The 25,221-nt window shown below is 43.8% G+C and overlaps 2 protein-coding genes and 1 long non-coding RNA gene across 4 annotated transcripts in view; 1 reads left to right on the top strand and 2 right to left on the bottom strand.

The window, feature by feature from the left end:
• Positions 1 to 236: 236 nt before the first annotated feature.
• ZFP36L2 (ZFP36 like 2 zinc finger CCCH-type) lies at positions 237 to 4,422 on the bottom strand. Its single transcript, XM_086878446.1, has 2 exons — positions 4,113 to 4,422; positions 237 to 3,582 (listed from the first exon to the last, which is right to left on the bottom strand). The coding sequence occupies exons 1-2, from the start codon at positions 4,161 to 4,163 to the stop codon at positions 2,155 to 2,157; spliced, it is 1,479 nt and encodes a 492-aa protein (XP_086734572.1). The 5' UTR covers positions 4,164 to 4,422; the 3' UTR covers positions 237 to 2,154.
• Positions 4,423 to 7,654: 3,232 nt separating this feature from the next.
• On the top strand, positions 7,655 to 23,786 carry LOC147655014 (uncharacterized). The gene is made up of 3 exons (XR_015283649.1): positions 7,655 to 7,744; positions 18,720 to 18,976; positions 23,488 to 23,786. It is a non-coding gene; the product is annotated as an uncharacterized LOC147655014 (long non-coding RNA).
• The window catches only part of THADA (THADA armadillo repeat containing), a 152,142-nt gene continuing 135,549 nt past the window's right edge, over positions 8,629 to 25,221 (bottom strand). For both annotated transcript variants that reach the window (XM_086878437.1, XM_086878438.1), the window contains exons 37-38: positions 10,345 to 10,511; positions 8,629 to 9,125 (exon numbers count right to left, since the gene is read on the bottom strand). In XM_086878437.1, the coding sequence (XP_086734563.1) occupies positions 8,787 to 9,125; positions 10,345 to 10,511 (506 nt within the window). In that variant the 3' untranslated portion in view covers positions 8,629 to 8,786. The remainder of the gene's footprint in view (positions 9,126 to 10,344; positions 10,512 to 25,221) is intronic.

Below are 25,221 nucleotides of genomic sequence, written 5' to 3'. Positions count from 1 at the left end.
GAAAATAAAAAGCAGGATAGAGTACAGCGCTGACATTCCCGAACCTTCTGGAAGCGTTTATTAACTTTGGCCACCGACCAGGGAGGGCTGCAGGAGCGGCCTGGAGTGGCAATGCACACTGGTTAATCTGTAGCTAGACGTATCTGTGATTGGGGGGGTGGCGGTGTTTAGCAAGAAATACTCCTGCCTGGCAGCCTGGGCTTCAGTACTTGGAAGGGTTACTGGGGTTGTTGGTCTTTCTTGTTTTTTTCAAAAAAATTTTATTGGGAGAACTACAAAACATTTACAGTACAAAGTTTACAGTCTCACATAATCTGTAGTGAACTGACTCCCGAAAAATATATTACAACTCAAGTTGACTTATCCTTTAGTTACATTCAAAACATACTTCTGTTAAAGTAGTCCAAAAGAGTACATAGTGCTCAATCTGTACCTATGCACAAACAAAACTAAGCTACTGCTCATTCATCCACCGTCCAGGAAACTTTTGGAAAACTCCCAACTTTCTACATTAGGAAAAAAAAAAAAAGTTACAGGTTTTGGAATTCAATAAACAAGATATGTTCCTGTATTATAGAAAGTTTCAGATCCAAAGATGGCCTCTGTTCTTATAAAATAGAGTGGCGAAATTTTGCTGTACTTAAAACCCATCCCTACATTCAAATTATCTCAAGCATTAGGAAAAATACTTATTTGGTTGAGAGATATTTAAGGCAAGCATGGACCCTCAAGAAGGCACTGTGAGACATAATACTGGGACCCCCAATTATTGCTACATACTTTGAGACTATATCACAGTGTGATTCGTGGAGTTAGGCAACAAAAATACTTTTTGGTTATTTTTAACAAGAATCTGAATTAGATTTGCCACTTTGAAGTCTGATTGCTAAGTCAGTCTATTTTTTTTCTTTTTTTTTTCTCTCTCATTTTTCAACTCGGACGGGCTACAACCATTTACATTCTAAAAAAAAACCCATAGAAATTCCGCAAACTACCTCCACAGCATCGAGACCGATTTCTATAAAGAAACCATGCAATCTTTCAGATTTACGTAAACAAAGAAAGAAATTAATGAAATAAATATTACATACCATCTCTTAAATTAAGAATTTTACTCATTTACAATAAAATAACCAAGTGAAGTTACAAAAAGGCATATATTACTGTGAAAAGAACACACTCCACATTTTGCCGATTAATAATGAAAATCATAATTTAAACATAATAAAAGAATATATATCTATTGCTTTTCATCATACCCGATAAATACAGTATGAACAAATTACCAATGTATACTTTTCACAAGATAATAAATAAGTTAAATAGTTTCATATTGAGTTGTGTGCAGTGACTCATTCATGCAATCAACTCAAACAGCTAAAAAAAATTTTTAAAAAATCAGCAGTTATTCTCCAACAATTACAAACTAAACTCAGTTGAGTGCTTCCAAATAAAGCAACAACAAAAAATTGTTCTAAGCCAAACATCCACTAAGTGGTGGCAATGGAACCAATATTAAACTTTGGAATGAAGGTTTTAGCATTTGTTATAATAATAATATATAGATATATATAAAAAAGGTTGTTATCAAGGCATATTCTTGGCAGGATGTTGGATTTTTCTTTTTTTTTTTTTTTCCTAAAAAAAAAAAAGCTTATAGGTTTAGTATGTTCTGTGTTTTTTTTTTTTTGAACTGGATTGAAAGAAACTAGTTTGTAACTTTCTGTGTCTGCAGGATTGGAGGAGCTGGGCTGGTGGACCGACGCTCCTCGGATTGTTTGTTGCTTTCTGGTGCTGTCTTTTCTAATGCTGTTTGTTGTTTTTGTTTTTTTTTTCGAACACAGATGGAATGGCTGCTGCTGGTGCGTATCATAACTTGTCTCCAAAGAACGACAACAACAAAAAAACCCCGAAACAAAAATCCCCTTCTTCCAAGGTCTCTCTATAAAAATAGCTTTGTTCAGTTCGTGTCATTTGCCCTTTTGCAAAATGCTTTGTTTCTCGTTTTGTTCAGCTCTCGGTGTATAGATAGATAGATATATAAAAGAAAAAACAAAACCAAAAATAGAGAGGAAGGAGAGGTTTCGCTTTCTTCGCTCGGTAACTTACTTGCAGGGACGCCGCGGGCCCCCCCGGCCGCTGCCCCATCCTCCCTCAGTCGTCGGAGATCGAGAGGCGGCTGAAGATGGGCAGGCGGCGGCCCGAGTCCAGGCTGGGCGACTCGGAGCCGCTGAGGGAGCCGGAGCTGAGGGAGCCGCTCAGGTAACTCTCCCGGTCGGAGAGCGAGTCCGGCGGGCTGGGCGGCGCGTCGAAGACGGGCGACTCGGAGAGGCGGCGGAGGGGCTGGAAGCTGAAGGGCGGCGAGGCGGGGGGCGGCGGGCAGGCCCCGCCGGGCGGCGGCGGCGGCTGCTGCTGACAGCGGTAATAGGCGGCGGCGGCCGCGGCCGCGGCGGCGGCAGCGGCGAAGTTCTGGGTGTGGAGGGCGAGGGGAGCGATGAGGCTGCCCAGCTCCTGGCCCGAGAAGGCGAAAGCGTTGTTGGCGCAGGGCGGCGAGAGCAGCTCCTCGCAGTAGGAGGCGGAGGCGGGCGGCGGCGGCGTGCGCGAACCGCCGGGGCTCTCCAGCAGGGCGGCGTCCAGGCGGCCCCCGGGCGGCGGCGGCGGCGGCGGGGCGGTGCCGTGGGGGTGCGGGGGATGATGGTGGTGATGGTGGGCGGAGAAGCCGGAGAAGCTCAGGCTGTGGTGCAGCTTGGGCCGCTCGCCGCCGCCGCCGCGCGGGTGCCCGAAGCCGCCGCCGCCCAGCGGGTGGTCGCGGGGGGCGAAGGCGCGGAGGTCGCCGGTGCTGCCGGCGGGGTGCGGGGCCGCGTGGTGCGGGTGGTGGTGCGGCCCGGCCGCGGCGGCGGGCGGGGGGGCGGCCGTGCCCCCGCCGGGCGCCGGGCGGCGCTCGTCTGCGTTGTGGATGAAGTGGCAGCGCGGGCCGTAGGGACAGAAGCCGATGGTGTGGAAGGTGCGGCAGAGCTCGGTCTTATACTTGGGGTGGCGGGTGAGGCTGCGGAGCTCGTGGAAGCCGTGGGCGAACTGGCACTTCTCGCCGTACTTGCAGGCACCGCTCTCCTCGAAGGGGCGGCACAGCTCCGTCTTGTAGCGCGTCGAGTTGATGGGGGCCCCGCCGCCGCCGCCGCCGCCGGAGCCGCTCCCCTTGCCGGCCGCCTGCTGCTGCTGCTGCAGCTGCTGCATGAGGTGCTGGCTACGCTCGCCGTTCTCGCTGAAGGAGCGGTCCCGGAACTTGTTCTCCTTGTTGAGCAGGGCCGTGGGGCTGCTGCTGCCGCCGCCTCCGCCGGAGCCCGTCTCCTTCAGATTGCCGAACGAGGAGGAGGAGGAGGACGATGACGAGGAGGAGGATGTGGAAGAAGAGCTGGAGCCGGTAGGGCTGGGGAACTTGGAGCCGCCGGCCAGCGCCGCCAGGTTGCTGGTCGAGTGCCGCCGTAGGAAGCCCGGCGCGAAGCTGGAGCTGGGAGGGGTCACCGGGGTCCCCACGGCTTTCTTGTCCAGCATGCTGCTGAGGTTGGTCAGGGACTTCTCCGTCTGCCGGGGCGGGGAGAGGGGAGGGGGTGGGGGAGACAGCGGGAGAGAGAGAGAGGGTGTTGCGGGTGACCGCCTGCCCACGGCTCCCCACGCAGCACCGCCGCGGGAGCCGAGGCGGGGGTCGCGCCACCCGAGCGCCCCGCAGAGCGGGTCTGCCGACAGCGCCGGCGGGGCAGAACAGCGCCGGGGAGAAGCCCCCGCGCCAGCTCTGCTGCATTCGCAACTTTTTTCAAAAGTTCCTCCGGGCAGCGCAACACGCGGGCAGGGGCTGCAGGGCGGCCCAGCTCCCCCGCGGCTGCAAGAGCAGCCCCCGCCCCGAACGCTGCCGCCGGGAGACCACGGGGCGGCATTCCGGGGCATGCAGCCTTGCGTCAGCCGCTGTTCTCGGCCGGTTGTCAGACCGTGACCCGCCCGCGGAGCCCAGCCCGGCATGGGCCTCCCGCCCCGCCGCGCCGCCCCGGTAGCGTCGCTCTGCAACTCGGCGGCAGGGGCAGACCGCGTCCCACCCGGCCAAACGCGCTCTTCCCTACCTTGCACAAGAAGTCAATGTCGTAGAAGGCAGATAAAAGTGTCGTCGACATTTCTAGATCCTGTAATGGTCGGATATACAGGAAGGACCGAAAGATCCCGCTCTCCTCGGAGGGTTTGGAAAAGCCACGACTAGATAGGAGAGGGCCGTCTGCTTGAGATCCGAAACGGTCCCGACTTCTTCCCGGCGGGACGGCGGGTGCCGGGCCGAGGCGGCGACGGCGGCTGCACAGCAGCGGGCGAACTGCGGGAACTCGGAGGCTCCCCGCGCCGCTCCCATATAAACGCGGCCGCCGATGGTCGCGGGGGCGGTGCCCCGCTCCGCCCGCCCCGCGCCGCCCGCCGGGCCCGCCCCGCTCCAGCCCGCCGGCCGGGCCGCCCCGAGTGTTACAGAGGGCGCTGGCGGCGGCGGCGGGGCAGCTTAGTGCGGAGCGCCTGTGCTGCAGTGAGCCCCCGGTCCCGCCGATCGGGGTGCGGGCGGGACGAGGCGGGGGGAGCGGGGAACCAGCCGAGGCAGCGCTCACGGCGCTCTACGGAGCTTGGCCCCTGTGGAGCGCCCCTCTTCGCATCAAAGACCCGACGCCCTCGGGTGGCCGCGTCCCCGGCCGGGTGGCGGCTGCCGCCGAGCGGAGGATGCGCAGGGCCGTGGGAGAGGCGCGGCAGCGCCGGGGACACTTCTTCACCCCGCCCCGCCGAAAATAAACTTTTGCCACGTAATTGCTTGAAACAAAGGTCGGGACCGCGCTGCCCCGGTGTGGCTAGCGGGACGGGGCCGAGCATGGGTTGCGCGCCCGGCCGCTTCTTCCCTCTTTGCGGGGACCTCGGGTTTGGCACTTTCTTTCTGAAGTTTGGGAGAGGTTGGCGGCCAGGCGCGGAGGCGAGGTGGCATTACCCTCGCAGCGGCCTGGCTGATAAACGACCCCCTGCATAAATCTAACCCTGCCTGCATCTCCCTCTCGCGTCCCGCACCCTTCCCATGTCTCTCTGCCACGCTCAGCCCTTCCCTCCCCATCCCCGCCAAGGTCTTGTGAGCCACCGAGTTCCCCGCCGCCGGACCGTGAGCGAAGGCAGCGGCCGGTCCCTGCGGCGGGCTCCCTCCCGGGACGAAGCCGGCCGCCGGCCACGGCGGGCCGGGAGCCGCCGTGCAAAACACCCCCGCCCCCCCCGCGTCGGTAAGGCTGCGCAAACACGACGTGGGAACGGCGGCGACTCCTCTGCACCCTCGTCCCCTCCCGCGTTCGCTCGGCCCTGGGACAAACGGGATGGGGAACAGAGACGAACGGACACGTCAAGTTTTATGGCTACTAAAGCCAGCAGAGGCGTTTGATCCTCTTTAGCTTCCGCGCCGGGATGGCAGTCCCGCGTACTCCAAGGGAGCAAACCCGACCACGTCAGCAGGAGCGCGGCGCTGTGCAAACACATTTGCAAAGGAAAGAAACCTCGGGCCGGGGGGCGGAGGTGTCAGCAGAGCCCCTCGCGCCGGGCTTCGCACTCGGCCCCCGCTGCCCAGCGGCTCACGCCCCTCTGCTTCCTGCCCTCGTCCTTCACCTCCCGCGCCGCCGCGGGCGGGGGGCTGCAGGCGGGACCCTGCTCGGGCCTGCCACCGCCCGTGAGCCGTCATCTACAGCCGGACGAGCCCGGAAACGGGGATCGAAATCTCCCGGGAAAGGCGAGGAGCCGGGCGGCGGAAAGCCCAAACCTCGCTCCCTCCCGTGTCCCGGCAGTCCCCTGGGGCCCGTCCCCCGCTCGGCGAGCTCTGCCTGGACTCGGCCGGGCCGGCTCCTGGCGCCGTTCCCGGCCCCTCCCGCTGCCCGCGCGGCAGGCGGGGACGTGCCGCCCCCCAGCGGCCGCCGCGCCGGCCGGCAGGCCCAGCGGTGCCGGGACACATTCCTGCTCCTTCCCCTCCTCCCGCCCTGCCGGGGGGCCACAGCTCCCGTCCTGGCGACCGGCGCTGCCCCGCACACGGGGAGCCGCCGGAGCGTGGGGCTGCAGCCATAACGTGCATCGCTTCCCATAACCTTCTCCGGGGCCCATCGGAGTCGCCTCCGCACTGACCCCAGCTCAAACTCTTCCTCCTCCCACACAACTCTGCGATGGAAACATCACCTCGGAGCTGCTCCTGCCCGCCAGCCAACCGAGGCAACAGTTCACTGTGACAATCATGCACGGATCAATGTGTCAACGCCATTGGAAGGAATACTTTGAGAAACTGACTTTGATCAAACACACGTCCGATAAATGCTCTGGCATCAGGTTTTGTTAACTCTCCTGCAATCGCTGCTCGGGGTCTAAAGGTTCTTCATTGAGCGGTTACACAGTAACCCATCATCAGCACCGTGTGGTGAAATGTATGTGCACTGATATAAGTCTTATTTGCTCTCTTATAAACTCAAGGGGATGACAGAGGTTCCAGTTGCACCTTAAAACCACAATAAGGAAGACGGAGTTTTCGAGCTGTTTGGTAACTGATTAACCAACTCCTCAAGGCTTCACTAAATTTTACAGTCACTGTGGGTCTATTACTGTGCTGTCACCTGTCTGCATTTATCCATTTGCCAGTATCAAATATATATGCATAGGCGTTTTAAATTCTACCCAATTTTTAAAAAGCCAGTATTATTAGATACTCTTATGCTACCCACTGACATGAGCAAGGTCTCAGAACTTTACAGTGACTTTGATACATACAAAGTTCTTTTTGTCTCCTACTACAGAAGCTGTTGTCACACCTAGTTCAGAAATGATGGAAAGATGTGGCAAAATCAGCAGCTGTTAATTAATTGTACAGGTCTTGACTACTTTTTAAATAGTGGCTTCCAGACACAATCTGGGCTATTCTTTCCCCAGGACCTCAAACCAGATGCATACAAATTAATTTTCAGCCTAACTCGCATGCATGTCTCGTTAAGTTGGATAGCGGGCATTCTGTGAAACATCATTTCAGATTCCAACACTGCTCTTTTGCCTATTGAAGCCTCAAGTTTCACCATAAATTACTTTTTATACAAGTAACCCTGAATCCTGGAACATTAGAGCAAATACTAAACTTTTATTCCTAAGTTCTGTTTGTTGGGTTTTTTTAAGTGGTGATTTTGTGCAGTGTTCAGATGTCCACTGGACCCAATTCGGCAGCTTAGCTGTATTTACAGCAGAGTATTTGAACTCAAGAGAGCAGCGATCGGTTGTGGGGCACCGCAGCACCCAGCACTGCGAGCAGCGCTGGCTCAAGCCTTACCCTGCCCTGGCTTGGGCCCGACCGGGCACTCCGGGAGTCCGATCCCGTTCCGACCGAGCCCGAGCCCGAGCCCGAGCCCGAGCCCGAGCCCGAGCCCGTCCCGCGCGCGGCGGTGCTGTGGCGCCACCTGGCGGCCGCGCGGCGCACCAGCCCGAGCTGCTGTGGCGGGCCCGGCCGCGGGACAAGCGCTCGGGCGTTACCTGGGAGTCACCGAGCATCGGGGCTAAACAGCGCTCAGACACCATCAGGTGAAGAGGCTGAAAGCAATCAGGCGTTTATCGGACACATCCTTCTTCCAGAGACACCGAAATCACGGCGTACAGGGCCGCACGTCCGTGTTGGGGCGGGCCAAGCCACACCACAGCCACACATCCAGTCGCAGCCCTTGGCTATGAGAAGGTAACACAACCATTTCGCATCAGTATTTATTTTTGATGTCTCATTTTCATATTGAAACCCAATTCCAATTCTCAGAAATAAAACATTCAATGTTCAAGAAGCTTTTTTGAGTTTTAGACACAGCAAGACCCTGGAATACTCAGAATAATCCCTACCGCCGCCCCACCTGGTGAGAGCATCTCCCAAAAGCGAGGGCTGCAGCACAGAATCACCTATGGTACCCTTCCAAGGGCCTCGCACTCCTTGGCAGGACCTCACTTTCCAGGCCTGCTTGCAGAACAAGGTGTTTCAAGTAAAGATGAAACTGTTTTGTTTGCAATGGAACAGCTGCTTCATTTTGAACACAGCAAGTCTTCATTTTAGAGACGTTTTATGAAAGCGGTTAATTGATTTAAAGGAGAAAAGAGGCATGCAGAAATCTAACTAATGCTGTTTCCATGTGCAAAACAAAGTTACTACCAAAGTGAAAATCCTTGTCTTCCTCCAGAGGAAAATGTAGTAAAATTTAAAATGTACTCTAAGAATGGCCATAAACGAAGAAGTCACAGTTTGTTTTTCTATTAGAAACATTTAGAGATTTTAAAAAAGGGTCATATTAATTAAATAATTAACATGCTGCATTTTGAAAGGAGACAAAAAAAATAAACATTTTCTTCATATTAGGATACAGAAGGTAAAAATGTGGGACAAAATGTAACACAAGGTGGCCTGCACCTGGATGAATGGAATATATTAGGCTTAGCTGCTTTACTTCCTCCAGTAGCTGTAATAAACAATGCTCAGCTGAATGAAATTAACAAATACATTTAAAAGGAAAAGTCTCCCACTGCACATCCCCTCCCCACCCCCCCCCCCCCAAAAAAAAATAAATCAACGGGCAATTAATCAATACAAAATATGTAGTTCTAGCCTGAATACTGAAGGTACTGCAGGGCTCCCGAAGTTACCACAGCAATCCCTGATTCCTTGAACATTGCTGGAATTCAGGCTCCCTGCCCATCCAGGAATGTGTGCAGCTCCCTGAGGATGAAGTTTTAGTAATTTACTTTTCCAGATTTTCATTTCTGCAAATGTCATCAGGCTTCAGCAGATTTAGTATTTTAAGACAGACCGATACTCTCTCCTTTTGAATAGCCAATCTTGTGAATTCTGGAGTTCTGGTAAACTCTGGAACCAGAGGTAGAGCTCCAAGAAGGTGGTCAATGCACTGGGCTCGATCCAGTGCTATTCTTGACAGACGATTAAGTTCCCCATGATCTGGTAAGGTGAGATGAGTCACTGATATAAGACATAAAAGGTGCTTACTAAGTTGTCTCACATGAGTCAGCTTCTCTGCCCAAAAATTCACTTCCCCTTTATCAAACAGAGAATCATCTTCTTCCTTAACAAAAAGAAAATGAGCAGTGGTTACAAAATGATTTGTGGCTTGATAACATCATAGAAGATATTTTGATAAATCATAAAATGTATTAAAAAAGGATGTATCTAGAAATGATGACAACAGAGGCTGTCATAGAACAGAGTTTTATATTAAAAAAACAAGGTAAACATTCGTATGCCTTTTTTTAAAGGTTTGGGAAAACACACTAAAAAGGTTCCTACTTTGCCAAAGAAATTTTGCCTTCAAAGATCAGGCAGTTATGGCACAAGTCTTGAGAAACAGTGGCAGTAAATAGTAGCCCTAATCCTTTACATGTGCTTGCCTTCTCCAGTGAAACAGTATTGTATTTCACAAAGACCTCCGTAAGCAGTATGGTAATTTGCTATATCATAGAGCTTTTTGACTGGATTAAATGAAAATTGTATCAGTCAGTAAAACATCAGAAATGCACACCTAAACTACAGGCTTAAGAGAAGATTCATGATGTATTTTATGGGTCATATTAATTGCCAACAAACTTCTCAAGGATGTAGCTGCTCCTGCTCCTTCTGGTTTACCTTCCAGCGTGATTTTGACCTTTACAGTCTTTTCAAGACAAAAAGAACACAGTGAATTATACAGTAATAGCTTTTACAGAACCACTGGCAGAGATAGTAAAGATGGCAAAGATCTGTAAAGATGGCAAAATTCATCTTTACAGAAACAATCCTGAAGTCAATGGCTGATGTAAGCAAGGCTGTTTCATGTGTTGTGCAGAACCAGTCACACGGATGACGGCATAAAATTACCAATATTTAAATGCTGTCTCTGGGAAAGCCAGCACTGACAGAACACTGGTCTTGAATGCCCAGATGTGACTGGCACCCTGAAAACAGTTTAAATTCAAGGGAAGCCATCATCTGCAGTTATACTGAACGTAGTTACATTACAGCCTCAAAATGTTTCAGTCAACAATGCCTTGTGAAGTAACTCTTGATTTATTTCAGTGGTTGCTTATTGATCTCTTTGATTTTATGCTGGCATTACCAGGAAACAAGACATAAAAATCTTTTAATTTTAAATAATATCCATGTGAATTTTTTATAAGACAGTAAATCAGTTAGTAGTGCAGTAGCAATTACCGGGTTTCATCAGATGAGACATTTCATTCTATTCCTACCACAAGACTGCACAACTATAGTGCTTCTAACATGCTACAGCAACTGCTTGTTAAAATTACCAGGGCAGAAGTCTCCCCATCTCTTTGCAAGTCGTTGTCTCCCAAAAGCCACTCCAGCAGGATTGGGACACCAGCATGGATCTCCTCCCACCGCTGGAGCAGCTCACACACTTTGCCAAAGGCTAAATCCAAGGCCATTGGAGCATTCACTATCCTAAATGCAAACTCTGTTGAGAGAAAATACGTGTAAGAATATAGAGTAAGACTGCAAACATTTTCAAATAAAATCAGCACAAAAATGATTTCTCAGATGCCAATCTTACACAAACATATGCGGAATGATAAATTAATACTGTAAATAAATTAGATGGGTGTTTACTTCTCTGCCACTTGGGGCCTTCTCTCAATTCCAGAATAATGAAGCAACCAAAAATGCTGATGCTTAGTTTTTTTTTTTCTCCTGCCCATGTAGTGACATTTATTAATCCGGGTTTAAATATATAGATATGTCTGTTAGAAACATCTCCAGACAGTCCCGTCACTGTTACATGGTGACTATTTTTGCCAAACAACAGTATGCCTTAGATCTCTTGGAACGTTTTCACTGGAACTCAAAACCTACAGCACATGATATGTTTTTAAAGGACTGGGATATAAAATGAGTAATTATTTGGTGTGTAATCTCTTTCTATATAATAAGATACACATATATACACACACACATGCATAAGAGAGATCAGGCACGAAGACAGGCTAAGAAAAGATGTTTGAGTAGGGAAAGGCAGACACTGTTTATGACCCCATCACAGAGCTATATTTATACAGATTTTGGCATCATGCCAGACCAGTACACAAAGCTATCATCCACACCATCTTTCTTCCCTGAACTTCCTCACTGCTCTCATTTGGGGAGATGCTGACTTAACTCTCTGGGTCCTAGGGCTGCCTTTGGTAACAGTATATAAAAATGCCCCAAGTCCTGTGTGTCCACAGGTAGGAGTTTCTCCACTTGTAACTTTAATGCAATTTTATTTTTCTTTTAAAAAGAGGTGCAAGAAGGGGACTGAAAGAGGAGAGCTAGTGGACAAGCCCTTTCAAAATCCCTGTTACTGTAAAAAGGATTCTGGCAAAATTAATCCATGTCCAGAGTCACCAGCAAACTGAAAAATGTTCACTGAATGGTCTAAGAAGTGCTACGTAAGGACATGCTATTCCTGAATGCTGTAATTTGGGAGCAGACAACACAGAAGAGTCAGAATTATTTGGTAAGAATCCATACAGATATGGAAGGCACACCTTACTTTTTGTGTGTGACTGTATTTAAGCATTTCTTCTGAAGGAAAACAACCATCTACATGGAGGAGGCACAGCAGTGTAGCCAAGACTTCTCCCTGACAACTCCCCATTCAGAGCTGGAGCATGGACCCCGCTGTGCTGTAACCCCTCCCAAGGCCTCAGGTTTTCTGGGGTACATTGGCACAGGAGAGAAACACTGAAACATCAAGATTAGGCAAATACACATGCTAAGGAATAAGAAAACATCTACGGGCATAACAGACCGATGGAAAGACAAGTACATGCACTTGACAGACCAGGCAATGTACCGAGGACATTGGCAAAAATGAATTAGTATTTGAGATGATGAGGACAAAGGACCATAATAAGGAAGGGAGTGAAGGAGAAAGAACAGATGGTCCCTTCTTTATCTTGGAGTTAGATGAGGGTAAATGGAAATCTCCTTGAACAAGTAACAGGAAGGCAGGCAGTCAATCTCTTCGTGACACTAATAATGCTACATACACAGTTTGTCTCTGCTAGACAGTAAAATCAAATGTTCAAATCTGTTTTCTTCATGTCAGGAATTATCACATTATCAGGACACCCCTGAGCTTCTTCTGTGAGGGAGTACTTGAGAAGTGGGGTAGTGCAACATTTCCATCCCACTTATTTTAGGTATTGTTGACATTCCTATTTGTTGACATTCTTTTCCAGGAATTTCTTGGGGATTTTTTATTTGTTTATTTTTTCTGGTGGGATGTGTGTGTGTGTGTGTTTGTTTTTTGTTTGTTTGTTTTAAAAAAACTCCTTGCTTTCCCTGTTGCTGTGCCCCATTTGGTACCAGTCTGATACACTAAATAATGGACACAATGGTTGTCTTCTTTGTTTCGGTTTGCTTAGGCAGGAAACACTTTCATTCAAGTGCATAGGGACCTCAGAAATACTGGCAATCTTCAGAGCTGAAAGAACAGAGATGAAAATGGAGTGTTTTTCCATGGTGTTCTGAGCCTGAAACAGCTAGTTATGAACAAAATGCAGTATTTTAAACTCAGTTCTTTTGAATTCTGATGATGTTTTTGAGTTTTATGATGATTCCTAAATCCCTACGATTATAAGTATTTATATAAGGCCTCTTCCTTATATCACTTTATTTGTATTTGAATATTTAGCAAATTAGGTGATGTTGGGAGCTAAAAACCAAACATGGTACTTCCTATTGCTGAGTTAGCTGTTGCTTAGATAGAACTGCCAGTTCTGAAGCCTTTTTAACATTTAGTCTCCTTAAGTATAAATACATATAGTGAAGCTCTCTTTGTGAATGAGACACTGAATTGCTGAGAAACGCATCAAGAAATAGACTGGGGCCTCTAATTGTGGTATTACATGACCATGCTGAAAACTACTAAGAGGTAGCAAAACAAGTAATGCTGAGGTTCTGCTTAGACTAAACTTGCTTGCTAGCAGTTTTTCCAACAGCATGACACAGAAGAAAAGGCAGTTTTGTGGTCACAGAGTACAGCAGTCTTGTAGAGAATCCTACAAGTTGCAACAAAGGAAATAGCAAGTCTTTTTTTGTTGCTGTTTTGTTGTTTTGTTTTGTTTTTTTCAGATTCAAAAAGAGAAAAAAATACAGGGGAAACATGCAAAGGATGTGTAGCACTCACGAAAAACATGAAGATCCTGAACACACCCACCACCTTTCTGTGAACCGCAGATGCCATTTAACTGATGAACTTATCTTGTGTGTCAGTTCTGGTGTTGAGACCAGAGAAAAACAAAGCCACATCACTTTGATTACACTAAAACTTAGGGTTCCAAAATCTGGGTAAAAGCTTGCCTACCTTGCAAGGGTTTGAGTTAGAGAAGCTTAGCACACCATTATCTTGGTACTTCAGGTGTTCATAGAGACTCAACAACATACCAGTGTCTGTCAGATGAAGGGTTTTTAATTCCACCCACTCATTCTATCCCGCTCCTGCAGAGTATCAGGAATGGCTCCATGACTTCTGAAATGCTCCCTCAGCTGCTGTTACTCCCAGAGCACCCTGATATTGACTTTGATACCAGTTTACACAAATTTGATGCAAGAATAGTTCAGGATTAGATTTGTGGACCGTCAATGCCACAAGGGTAACAAAGAGATATAGCATATATCCAAAAGAAGTATATTAACTCTTCTAAGCCTGAGTGCTGAAGTAATGCAAATGGGTAACAGCAGGCAAAGTTACATAGGTACCCATGATTTAATAGGTAAAAAACACTTTCACAGGGGGAAAAGATTCTATTGCTTTGATGACCCCCATCTTTAAAAGTAACCGCCAGGAATGCTGTAAGCATGCATAGAATCTTTGAAGACATCAACAAAAGATGTGTGTCCTCTCAAAGGAAATGTACAGTTTTCACTGTTTACAAGAAACCCTCCTCACATCATCACCTGCCTGCAAAGGCAGGGCTGATTTTCAAGAAGCCACATATTACACATGATGCTGTGTTCATGACTCATGCTATGACTTCAGAGAGTGCTCTGAGCAAAATGCAAGTTCACTAGGGGCAAAAAGGGCAGGTGGTTCCCCTTTCACCACAGCCCCCCCAGGCCCCTAATGCTTACCTGGGAGCCAGCTCAAGTACTCTGCTGATCAGCTGGTAAATTAAGGCTCAGAAGAGCACAATAGGCATTTGGCACAGAGCTCTGGCGTGTGGGCTCTTCTGCTTGGCTGGCAAGCTGAGCTGGTTATCCTGCAGTCAGAATTGGTGTAGTTGGGGGCCCGGGAAGGGAAGATCACAGGACAGCAGGAGGAAGGAAAGAAGCCAGAGGGAGAGCGAGACCTCCCCGTTCAGCAAGCTGTTAGCCCAGGTCAGCTATCATCCCTAACGTCCCCATCAGAGCCTTCCAAACAAAATGCTAAGATTATTTAAATGAGTGTTAATAGCCTTTTGTAATCTAACTATTTGAAGTAACTCAATTAAGAAAAATTCAAGTAGCCAGGGCTCACAGCTGATTACTGCCTGAGGAACTAAACCTGCAAAATCCAAACCTGAAGATTTAGCTAGTGCTATAAACTGAAAATATACAGCAGAGCTCCTTCCACAGCAGTTCTACAGACTATCAAAACCATATTAAAAAGATGAGGTTTTTTGAATTTGAAAATGTGCATATGTTCCAACATGCAAAAACATCACAAGCAAGATAGTATCTTACTAAATAAGCCACTACAAGGGTTGAAATACCAAAATAATTCTCTGCGACTTAAAACAAGTAGTTACAAGCAGAATAGTTACTACTACTCATCAAAATGAAAAATAAGGATAAGAATCAGGTACTACATACTTTTTTTCATTTTGAGGAATTGAATTTTCATAAAGGGAAAGGGGTTAAGTACTGCAGTGTTTTAGTCTTTGTGAATGCGCCCACATAAAAATTAGACCTCCCACATACACATTCATATAGTCCAAAAGCTTTGATCATGCCAGATGTAAATATTTCTTGTAGTTGCCTATTACACGTCCTCCAACTATACAATTGTTCTCTGTTAAAGCCTCGGTGATATTATGGGGAACTGAAAGGATGTATCAAGAGTGTATACACAGATTTTAAGGACAACCATGTTAAAATATAGGCAAAGGAGAAAAGCAGAACATATTCCTTGCCCAAAAAAAGCATTTTTAATTTTTGTATTGCAAATTGTTAACTGAAGTTCATTCTAGATCAAAGAGCAACACAGTTTTTGTAAAATTTACTGTGTTCAGAACAAACAGAAAGAGAACTGAATCTGCAAGGAAGCTTCATGTAACAGCTCCAAGAGAAAATCTCACAAAGAACACTGTAGTGATGTTTTCAAGGAAAATATATAGTGTAAGTTCTCCAACTGAAATTACAGAAAGTATTTTAGGTATTTTAGGTAGACCATGACCATCTCAACTGGTAAAATATTTTTTACTTGTTTGCACAAAGTGCTGCCCATCAAGTTATAAATATTAATACATCACTATCAATACGGTACCTCATAACACCCTGGTAAAATGAGGTAGTATTCTTACTTTAGAAGCAAGCATGGACATTTAAAGCAGCAAAGATCACTGAATGATTGCCTGGCAAAACTGGGGATTTATCACATGTTTTCTGATACATCACTGTAAAAGATGATGAGAATCAAGCAAGATATCAGGTTCTCGTCCAAATGATGGCAGATTCAGCATCATGGTCACTAATACCTGTAATATTAGATTTGCAAATGGAAAATTTCACCTAATCACTAATCACTTCTTTGTTATATAAAGATTGTCCTCCTTTTGGTGTTCAGTAATAATCAAGCTTGTTCTATTCTCAGTATATGAAATATAAGAGAGCTGAGTGAGGCAGTACTGCCAATATATTTTTTACTTAATATGCTGTGTTTATGTATGCCTAAACTTCACAAAATGTAAAAAGCCTTCAAATTTAAAAAAAAACCAAAAACCATTGGCCCAACCCAGGAGTTAAAGAGCTGGTAAATAAAGTGAGGCTAGAAAACACATTTTCTGTGTTGAAATAGGTTCTACTTTGAGGTAGGCAGGAATTGTGCAAGTGGCAAGAAAATGCATAGGTGTCTTGCCACTGGGAAAATAGCAGGGCAGAATAAAAGAAAGGAAAGGGTTTTCATACCCACCCAGTCTCCTCAATAATATTAGAATGCTTTCACCCTTCTGGGCACTAGAATTAAAAGAAGACAACTGAGAAGAATAACAAAAGAAAAGAAGACCCCAAAGAAGCAAAACAACCAACCAAAAAAAAAGCAAACAAAAACCTGCAGAAAGAAATGGTAACTGTTGCATCTGGATGGTTGGCAGATGGGTCTTCCAATTGTGCTGTGTCAATACAAGTTACAAACATCAAACTTTCCACTTTTTAAAACGACCATTTATGTAAAATCTAATATATAAGCAGATTCCTTTTCATAGTGTTTCATAAAATCAAAGGCAATTAGATAATTTCTATCCTCTCGAGAAATACCATTTCCTAAATGACGTACAACCGCTTCATATGTTTTCCATTTCCCTGCCTGAGTCTGTTTTGTAGCAGTGCTTTTTCAGGATGGCTTTAAAAAGAGGCCCTTCCTGACATCACGCAACACGATGTCAAAACACAACACCATTACAAAACAAACTAATCAAAACTAATTTCTTAATAGTTGTAGTCTCTGAGTAGAACGGTGGTGATGCTGCTCTCAGCTTTGACTTTGATTATAAACAGATCTGAGTTTATAACATGCCTGATTACTGTTGGAAACTTACAGCTCAGGACTGAACAGAAAATTAAAGTCCCTTCTTGAGCAAAAGAGCACACACATATTCATCATCTTTTCAAGCCCTTTTTTGGAATGTGAACCAAACAGTATTTTTCAACTCAGTTATTACGTTATTTTTCCTTTTAAAATATATATGTATGTATATGTAAGATTTTCCCATGTTAGCCATGCTCCTGTACACGAAGGGTTTTAATACAAAACAACCACAGCTCACAGATCTGTCAGAGGAAATGAACATTTGGACTTTATCTCTTACATTACCACTTCTGCAGAGCCTCCCCCCTCCAAGCCATGTTCTAATTTAAACAGCAAAAAAACAGTATCCTGTGCCTAAACCCACAGAAATCATGCTTTTCTCTTTTACAGGGTAAAAATATTATTCAGCTAACTTTTAAAACATTGCCAATGAGAACATACAGGTTTTTAAACTCAAATTATGTATTTATTGGAAAAAATGAAGGTAAATACAGTTTCAAAACTAGTATCAATGACTAGAATTAAATATACAACTGAAGACTCTTGTTACTGGCATCTATCAGCTATACAGAAGTTTTTGCTTAGCATTGATAAAGGTTACTGAATGTGAACGAGCTGTATGTTACAGTTCTGCTGTAGGAACACAGGAGACACATTTACTTCTGAATCATGGATGGAATTTTAGAGTGACATCTGGAGAATGATGGTAAGAGGCTTATTATTTAAAGGATAAAGGAATAAGGAAATAACGGGTAATGAGTACAAAAAACTACAAAAAAAATCTCCCTGCAATACCTGTAAACCCATTTAATTTGGGCAGAACAAAAAAAACCAAAAAACAAAAAAAAAACTAAACCAAACCAAAACCCAAAACTATTTTAAAAGCAGTAATAGAAAGGCAAACGTTCCTTTATTCCTATGGAGCCACAGCCATGACCATCACAGCCTGCATGAGGAGCCTATAAGATCGGTAAGCTGCTGTCCTGTTTACTCACTCACAATTAAAACGCCGATAAGAAAAAACGCTGATAAGAAAAAACACATTTAATAGATTATTCACATGAACACTCTGTTTAACATTTACCACTTCTGGACCCCAGCACTGCACACATAAAATAATTTTTCATGTATTCTTTTTTAATTTTTCAAGCATGACCTTTACATAACAGTGCCACTGAGTAATTAATAGAGCTAAATGAAGCACTGTCAGTAAATAATCAGTAGCCAGTCTTTGATGGATGAGCTGATTCTAATTCAGTCCATTCACTTTCAACTTTAATTAGTGGCATTGTATTCTAGAAAGCAAACAGTTCCTTCATCCATGTGATGATCTAATGTTGTATAAGAGGGCTGACAACAACTTGTAATGTGTTGACATAAATTTGGGAATAAAGTAAAAGAAATCACAGTGCTTGCACATTTTCTATATAATATAATTCTTCAAAAAGAAGTAATATAAAGTTCCCCCTGAAAAAGCCACTGATCTTAACAAGTTCCAGACTCACCAGTAAATCTTGCTAAGAAAATTTTAAGTCTCAATGCAAAAGTTCTCTCTCCTTCTTTAATTAAGTCAATTCATATGAATTATTAAGTGTATCTTGGCGAATTTTTTGCAAGACATAAAAACAAGCATAAAAATGCTATTTATTTCTACAGAAGTACTGATACAACACTAAACTTTTTTGGTGCTATAACCCTCGTTCTAGATGCAAGCTTAACTCAGCTGATGACAACTGCTGAGGAAACTGCACTTTGGAATTACTGGAATTCAGTTATTTTAGATTATTGAAAAATGTTCTGGTTTTCAAGGCCTCTTAGGTTACAACATGTTTTGATCTTGTTCTATACTTTCTCCTAAATGTTGGTTTACATTGGTATTTCTCATCCTTCTTCCAGCAGCTCTCTCTAAAGGGTGGAACAAGGCAGAGTTGAAGATTCCTGCAAACTGTGGCTATTGAGCACATCTGAGTAGAGAAGACACTTGCTAAATCACTACAACACATCTGATTCAAGTGTATGTGTGACTTACTGAAGGAAGGTATTTTTGAGTAGAATAGGAAGAAATCCAACTTGGAAACCTCCGTAACTCTGTCTTTGCATCACTTCTGATACCTTTTATAAAATGCTATGGAGGGGACACTGTTTTTAGGATGGTTTATATTTAATTTTAATCTTTGTTTCATATTGCTTGTTAAAAGAAGGTGATATTTGAAAAGAAGTGGCCATAAAATTGTTCTTACAGAAAGTGCCATAAACCTTTTGTATAGTAATTTATGTCAAAAATGTTCATAATACAGTCTCAGCTTCTTTACTGGCCAATTTTCTAAACCAAATTCCTCACTATGTAAGAGAATACACCTAAAGAGCAAAACCCCATAGAAACCATTCACTATATGAATGCCTGATTAAGAAAAAGCCCAGCCACCCTCATATGAAAAGCTTCCAATACAGTCCAGATTGTCTATTCTTATTCAGATGTCACCTAAGGAATGAAATATGTGCAAGGAACAGCTCACATTATTTTTATCTTTTTGGTGATATATGGACACAGATACATAATGCTATGAAAATACAACTAAATTTGCAAATGCTCTGTAATGTGAAAAGCTATCAAGAACACAAAACATTCACATGTGCTATGTACAAGTGACCAAGAGAATTTTCTTGCTTTTTTCTGTCAAGATCAAAATGTCTTCCAATGCCTATTGGCAAATTGCTTTCAGTGCAGTATAATGGGATCTGTTTTAAGTTTTCTGACATTCCAACAAAAAAAGTCAGCTGGACTATTGAGCTGCAGTCATACAGACAAGCAGGTGCTGTTTATCCTATTCAACAACACAGTGATTACAGGTCACTTAGTGATCTAAGGAGAACTTAGGGCCAGTTCCCCTGCAGGTGTGTAACAGGTAAACAGCCCCAAGTTTCAATCCTGAATGGAAAATATCTATCTCCAAAGATTTTTCCAAGAGCATTTTCACTCCATGAGACAACCACTGGCTCTTTTCAATGGGAAGATGACGCACCAGTGATTTCACTCGAGAGCAAATTGGGTTTTGCCCTTTCAGAAATACTCTAAAGTGAGATTACACACACATATTCCTCACTCTACTACCAAAAGTTTTGATTCACATTAAAGACCTGCTGATCCTAATCACCGTATTGTGACTGAGCCATTTCTAGAATTGGGACTCTATGTTTCTTCCCAACACAATGTTCACATTAAAGAAATCCAAAGGAGTGGTTCACACCCTTTTTCCTTCACAAGTTCTTGCCACCTAGGTGACTTCTGGATTTTGCACCTTCAGTGACCCAGGACACTTGTATTTACATGGGCAGGTCTACACCTCTCTGGAAGTCACATGACTTACTTGTATCTCTGTGGCTGAAATACCTCATGCTTCAGCATTTCCCTACAGCTGTAGTCTAAATGTGTTAAAAGCCAGCTCAAGATTTGCTAGGAAACTTCTAGCTGTCATCAGGGCATCCTCTAGCAGGCTCCAAGGGACTTGGATAGTGTATCTCCATCTAAGATATCAGTGGGGTGGCTCCCTGCATCTTCATCTGCATCTTCAGCAGACATGGCATTCCAGAGGCCTCGGCATGCCCAGGTGGATCAGTAAATTGTAACATGGTTTGGATGAATTACTTCAAGGCCCTCATCCAAGTAAATTTACGTAAGGAGCAGGAGCTGCTTAGTTTTGCATAAAGTGTAAATCTATACACAAACTCTTTGACAGATAAACAGTATTCAGTCAGTAATCAGAGTTCTTCAACTGAAAATCCAACATAGATAGCAATATATTTGTCTAATACAGATTTTACATTTGTCTTTTCCATTTCCTTCAAAGTTCTTTGAGGAATTACTTTGTGCCTCTTCAACTGAGAAGGAACTAAGTGCTGACTGTTCTCCCCAGTGTGCTGTATGGAAGTGTTCTCTGCACAAGACAAAAATTAAAAACAGTTGTGTCTCACATAGCAACACAGACATGAACTGTACAACACCAGGGACTTCCCCACCACAGGGAAGAAATCTCTCTTCCTATTCTCTACACATTTAATACATGGCTTTGAACCTTTCTTATTCAAAATACTCCAAAATATTCTAAATAGGCATGGAAGACAGAATGGCTAAGTAACCTGGGGCTCTCAGTCATTCATCATGATATGGAGTGCTTCATGAATCACTTATAACGATATACACGGAAACAAGGAATGGCACTATCTATTCTGCAAGAAGAGCAGACAGTCATGAAGATTGAAAAAATCTTGACTGGTTTTAGATGTCTGATCTGAGACATTATGACTTGTTTCACTGAGGAGTCAGCACCCCATAATGCTTTAATATTCAAAATGCCCTTCCCTTTGGCTTCAGCTGTGTGAGCTCTGAACTCCTGCAAATCATGCCTGCAAGGTATACAGCTAAGCATTCAGTATGGTGACCTCCTTTCCAAACTCTGCTTGGAATAACTTACCTGCACAAAACAGCTCTCTGGGAGAGGCAGGGACAGAATGCAAAATCACAAGGGCAAAATTAAACAGCTTTGGCACGTCCCTTCTTGTGATCCTAGTCTTACTCTATCACATGCAGCATGCAGCTGAGGTAGTAATGCTGCTGGAGAGGATAGTTTCCTACACGCTATGTTCCTGATTCACCACCAGAGCAATTCTGCACTGTCTAATGAACTATGAAAGAACTTCTATTAAAATACCCAGGCAGTGAAGTGAAACTTGCTTCTTCACAGATGCAGCATTATAAGGTTGAATTAAAGTTGAATTTCCTAACATTTGGATACCTGACCTTGCAATATCCTGAGTATTCTTGGTGTGGAAAAAGGCTAGAGGAGGAAGATGGCAACATATATGTATAATTTGCCAAGAACCAAAAAGAAAAAGAGATCTGTACCTTCATGATTTCAAGTATCTAAACACAGCCTGGATCAGAGCTACCTACAGCCAGAGCTACACAATCCTGAGGCAGTGTTCCTGGCACTGAGCATCCTCAGTAGCCCTGCTCAGAATGCAGATAAGCATTTCAGGAGCAGAGAAATTTAAGCTGCTTTGTGAGCACAAAAATCTTCAGAGGTTTTAGCTTTTAGGCTCCTTTTAATCTCTACTGAGATATATTTATGAAAAGTATAGCATTTTATACTATTTCTCAGTCAAACTTGTACATATTTTACCAAAAAGAGGTTGCATATCTAAAGCATATATGTTTAACAGTATTCAAAGAAAAGGCCTTCAGTCTTTTTCACAGCCTGCATAAATATAATATTTCCTCTAAATTTCAAATGTAGAATCATGTCTATGGTAACAAAACCCAAATAATTAAAGTTTAAAAAAATACAGTAAAGAAAAATCTCAGTACCAACTAGTGAGGATTAATACAAGTAGTTGAAAACCAGGATTTTATAATGAGGACTGTTAGGCAACCCTAATAACAACAGCCCATCAACCCTCCTTATAAAAATATTCAGTTCACACAATTAAATTTACAAAGCAAATTACAAAGACACAAATGAGACAGAAAAGCAGAAGGCTGTAAGTTTACAGAGGTCAATTCAAGATCTGTTGAAAAGGTGAAAGAACCACAGAGGATGAAATGTGAGGGCAGGTAGAAAGGAAGAGAGCACTCAGAGCACAGAAAAGAATAACAGCTCTAGTATATTTTATTCAATCAGAGTGGCTATCTGAAAGAATAAACACCACCAAAGGGATTTTTCCCCCGTTTTTAAACAAAATAAGGAAATCAGGAGGCACGCTTCTGTGTATGTGTTTCCCACCACAACTTGTAAGCTAGTTTCAACCCAGAGAAGAAAACATACGGGAAACTGAAACATTTAATTTTGTTTCTATGAAATAGCCATCTGGGTAAGAAAAAAGACCCTACTGCTGTCATGCTACTGAGAGGATGAAACCTGAGTCATCAGACATGAGAAATCCATTTACCTGCAAAACAAATCTATGAAAAAACCTCACCAAACCTAAGCTTCCTTCACTTCACTGCTCAAGGAACTTTTTACCTTTTTTACTTACTAATGCCATTTGAAGTTACAGTCCACACTGTGACTGTAATGTGCATTTTAACATAAAGACTCTTTCTGTCTTTAACATCTTCTTTTTGCATTTGTTTATTTCAAATTAATTTCCTTCAGGAAAGACCACATTCTACTTCACCTTGCCATGGATGGCACTAGGTGAGACTTAATCACAAATTGTGAGAATCGTGTAAAACCCCTAATCTGGAGAATTTACCTCTACCTGGTGACAGCCTTTCACAGTGACACACAGATGACCACACTAAAAACCAAAACACATTGCAAAAAAAGGCAGCTAACAAGGAAAGGCTGCTAGTATTGCCTCTACTTGTACAAATCTGAAATGAAACCACTGTTGAGCTTTATACAACAGCCTAGAAAATAATTCAATTTGTGTATATCTAAGTATTATTTCACCCTGAGATCATTTGATCCCTAGGCTTTCCCTACACCCACAGTATTTGAACTCCAAGGTCTCCAAGCAACTCCTTGCTTTAGGGGAGCATGAGGTCAGTGACCCAAAGTATCAAATAATGTGTATTTTGGTATATAACCTTAAAGACTATTGCCCACCTGAGTATGATCTTGCCTAATTAAACTGATCTACCCAACACATGTTGCTTTTACAGAATCCTCACGGCTGAAAGGGACCTCTGGAGATCATCTAGTCCAACTCCAAGGAGTTTGCTTTAGGGGATGGAAATCAATACGGCGAACATATTTTCTAAAAGGCCCTCCATTAACACAGTTTATGTGATCCTATTGATATTAAGCTTCAGAGAAGGTGGCACATGCCTGTTTTCCTGATGTTTCTCAGAGGTGGTGGTGATGGAATATGGTATGTTAGTATTCTCTATTGCAAAATGGCACTTGACTGGAATATTTACATCTGGGGAATTTGAATTAAAAAAGAAAGATGTTCTGGAAATTACGTTTTTAGTTGTGCTTCTTAGTGTATGTAACATAAGACAGCGAGCTTTCAGTAAATATGAGAAAATTAAAAAAAAAAATAAATTAAAAGATCATTCTTCAGCTGTTTATAGAAAAGGCAAGTTAAATACAGCACCTAAGTGTAATCTATAATCTAATTATAATCTATAATCTAACTAATCTAGTAATCTTCTAGTCTTGAAGGTTTACTATATGGATTCTGGAATTAGGGAAGGTTAGTTTTGTTTGGGTAGGAGCTTTTAAATACAGCAAGGAGAAGTCCAAAAGTGTAATTGTGGTCTTCAATACAAACATGAAATCTGCCTCTGTGTGTCTGCCCATGAGGGTAAGTAAAAGAGTAATTAACACAGTACATGAAAAAATGAATGAGTTTTATTAGTTCTGGTAACAAGATATTGTAAGTTTAAGCTTCACTGTGATCAAGCCAAGTGTATAAGTTAATCAAGACCTTCACTGAAGTATTTCTGTTAACACTTTCATCTTACCAGTGGGAATTATTTATAAAGCTGCTTTCCACTGGCAGCATGACAAGGTGATCATTAACACAGCACAGACCATGTGAAGGAACAAAATTAAAAACATGCAAAAGTGGCATTACACTGGTACTGTAAGCAGCTGCCATAAATAATTCTGCTCCTCAAGGTGATTTCAACAGTCTTGCTCTAAATCTAATAAATCAAAAGCCCTTTATAAAAAGTCTAGTTCTCAAAATTTAAATTTCTAGGCTTCCCAAGGATATTTAACTTTACTTTCTCAAGCATGAGAAATCAATTTGTTCAACCAAGCCAGTTCCGAGTTCTCCTTGTAAGCGCTCATTTGGAACTGATTATAGAGAAGAAAAAAAAAAAATAAAAAAGTTGAGTTTTACACATCTCAGGTTTTTGAAGTAAGAGCCCATTGTTCTCAATGCTTCCCCTCACCTCCACCAACACACCAGGAATTAAAGTAACCAAATCAGTGGGAAGGCTGTGGCACAGGAAATCAGTAATATAATAAAACCAACTTTCATTCTGAGGTGCCACTTTGACTCTGTCACAGGTAGGAATTATCTTAGTCATTAAAAATCTTGACTGACTTATGTGAAAACAAGGTGGTTTACATTAGTTTGCAAAGGTATTTATATCCTCTACCTCAGTTCCACCCACAAACACACAAATGAAAATTCGTGTGCAAAAATCTGCTTGCAGGAATGGATCCTCTCCTCATTGATTGGTGAAATACCTGTGGGATCTGACGGGCATTCCAGCTCAGCCTTTATAAAGAATTCCATGTGTGTGTGGATGTGCCTGCCCAGGGCTCTCCCAAGTCTTCAGAACTTCTAGCATGCAGTACTCAACTGTTCTGTGTGGGAAGTTAATATGCAGGATGCCAATAATATCAGAGAAGCTGGTCCATATGCATTTGGACTCCTG

The sequence above is a fragment of the Cyanistes caeruleus genome, chromosome 2 (assembly GCF_971803275.1).
Source record: "Cyanistes caeruleus chromosome 2, bCyaCae1.hap1.1, whole genome shotgun sequence".
NCBI lineage: Eukaryota > Metazoa > Chordata > Aves > Passeriformes > Paridae > Cyanistes > Cyanistes caeruleus.
This window is presented reverse-complemented; position numbering and strand designations above follow the sequence as displayed.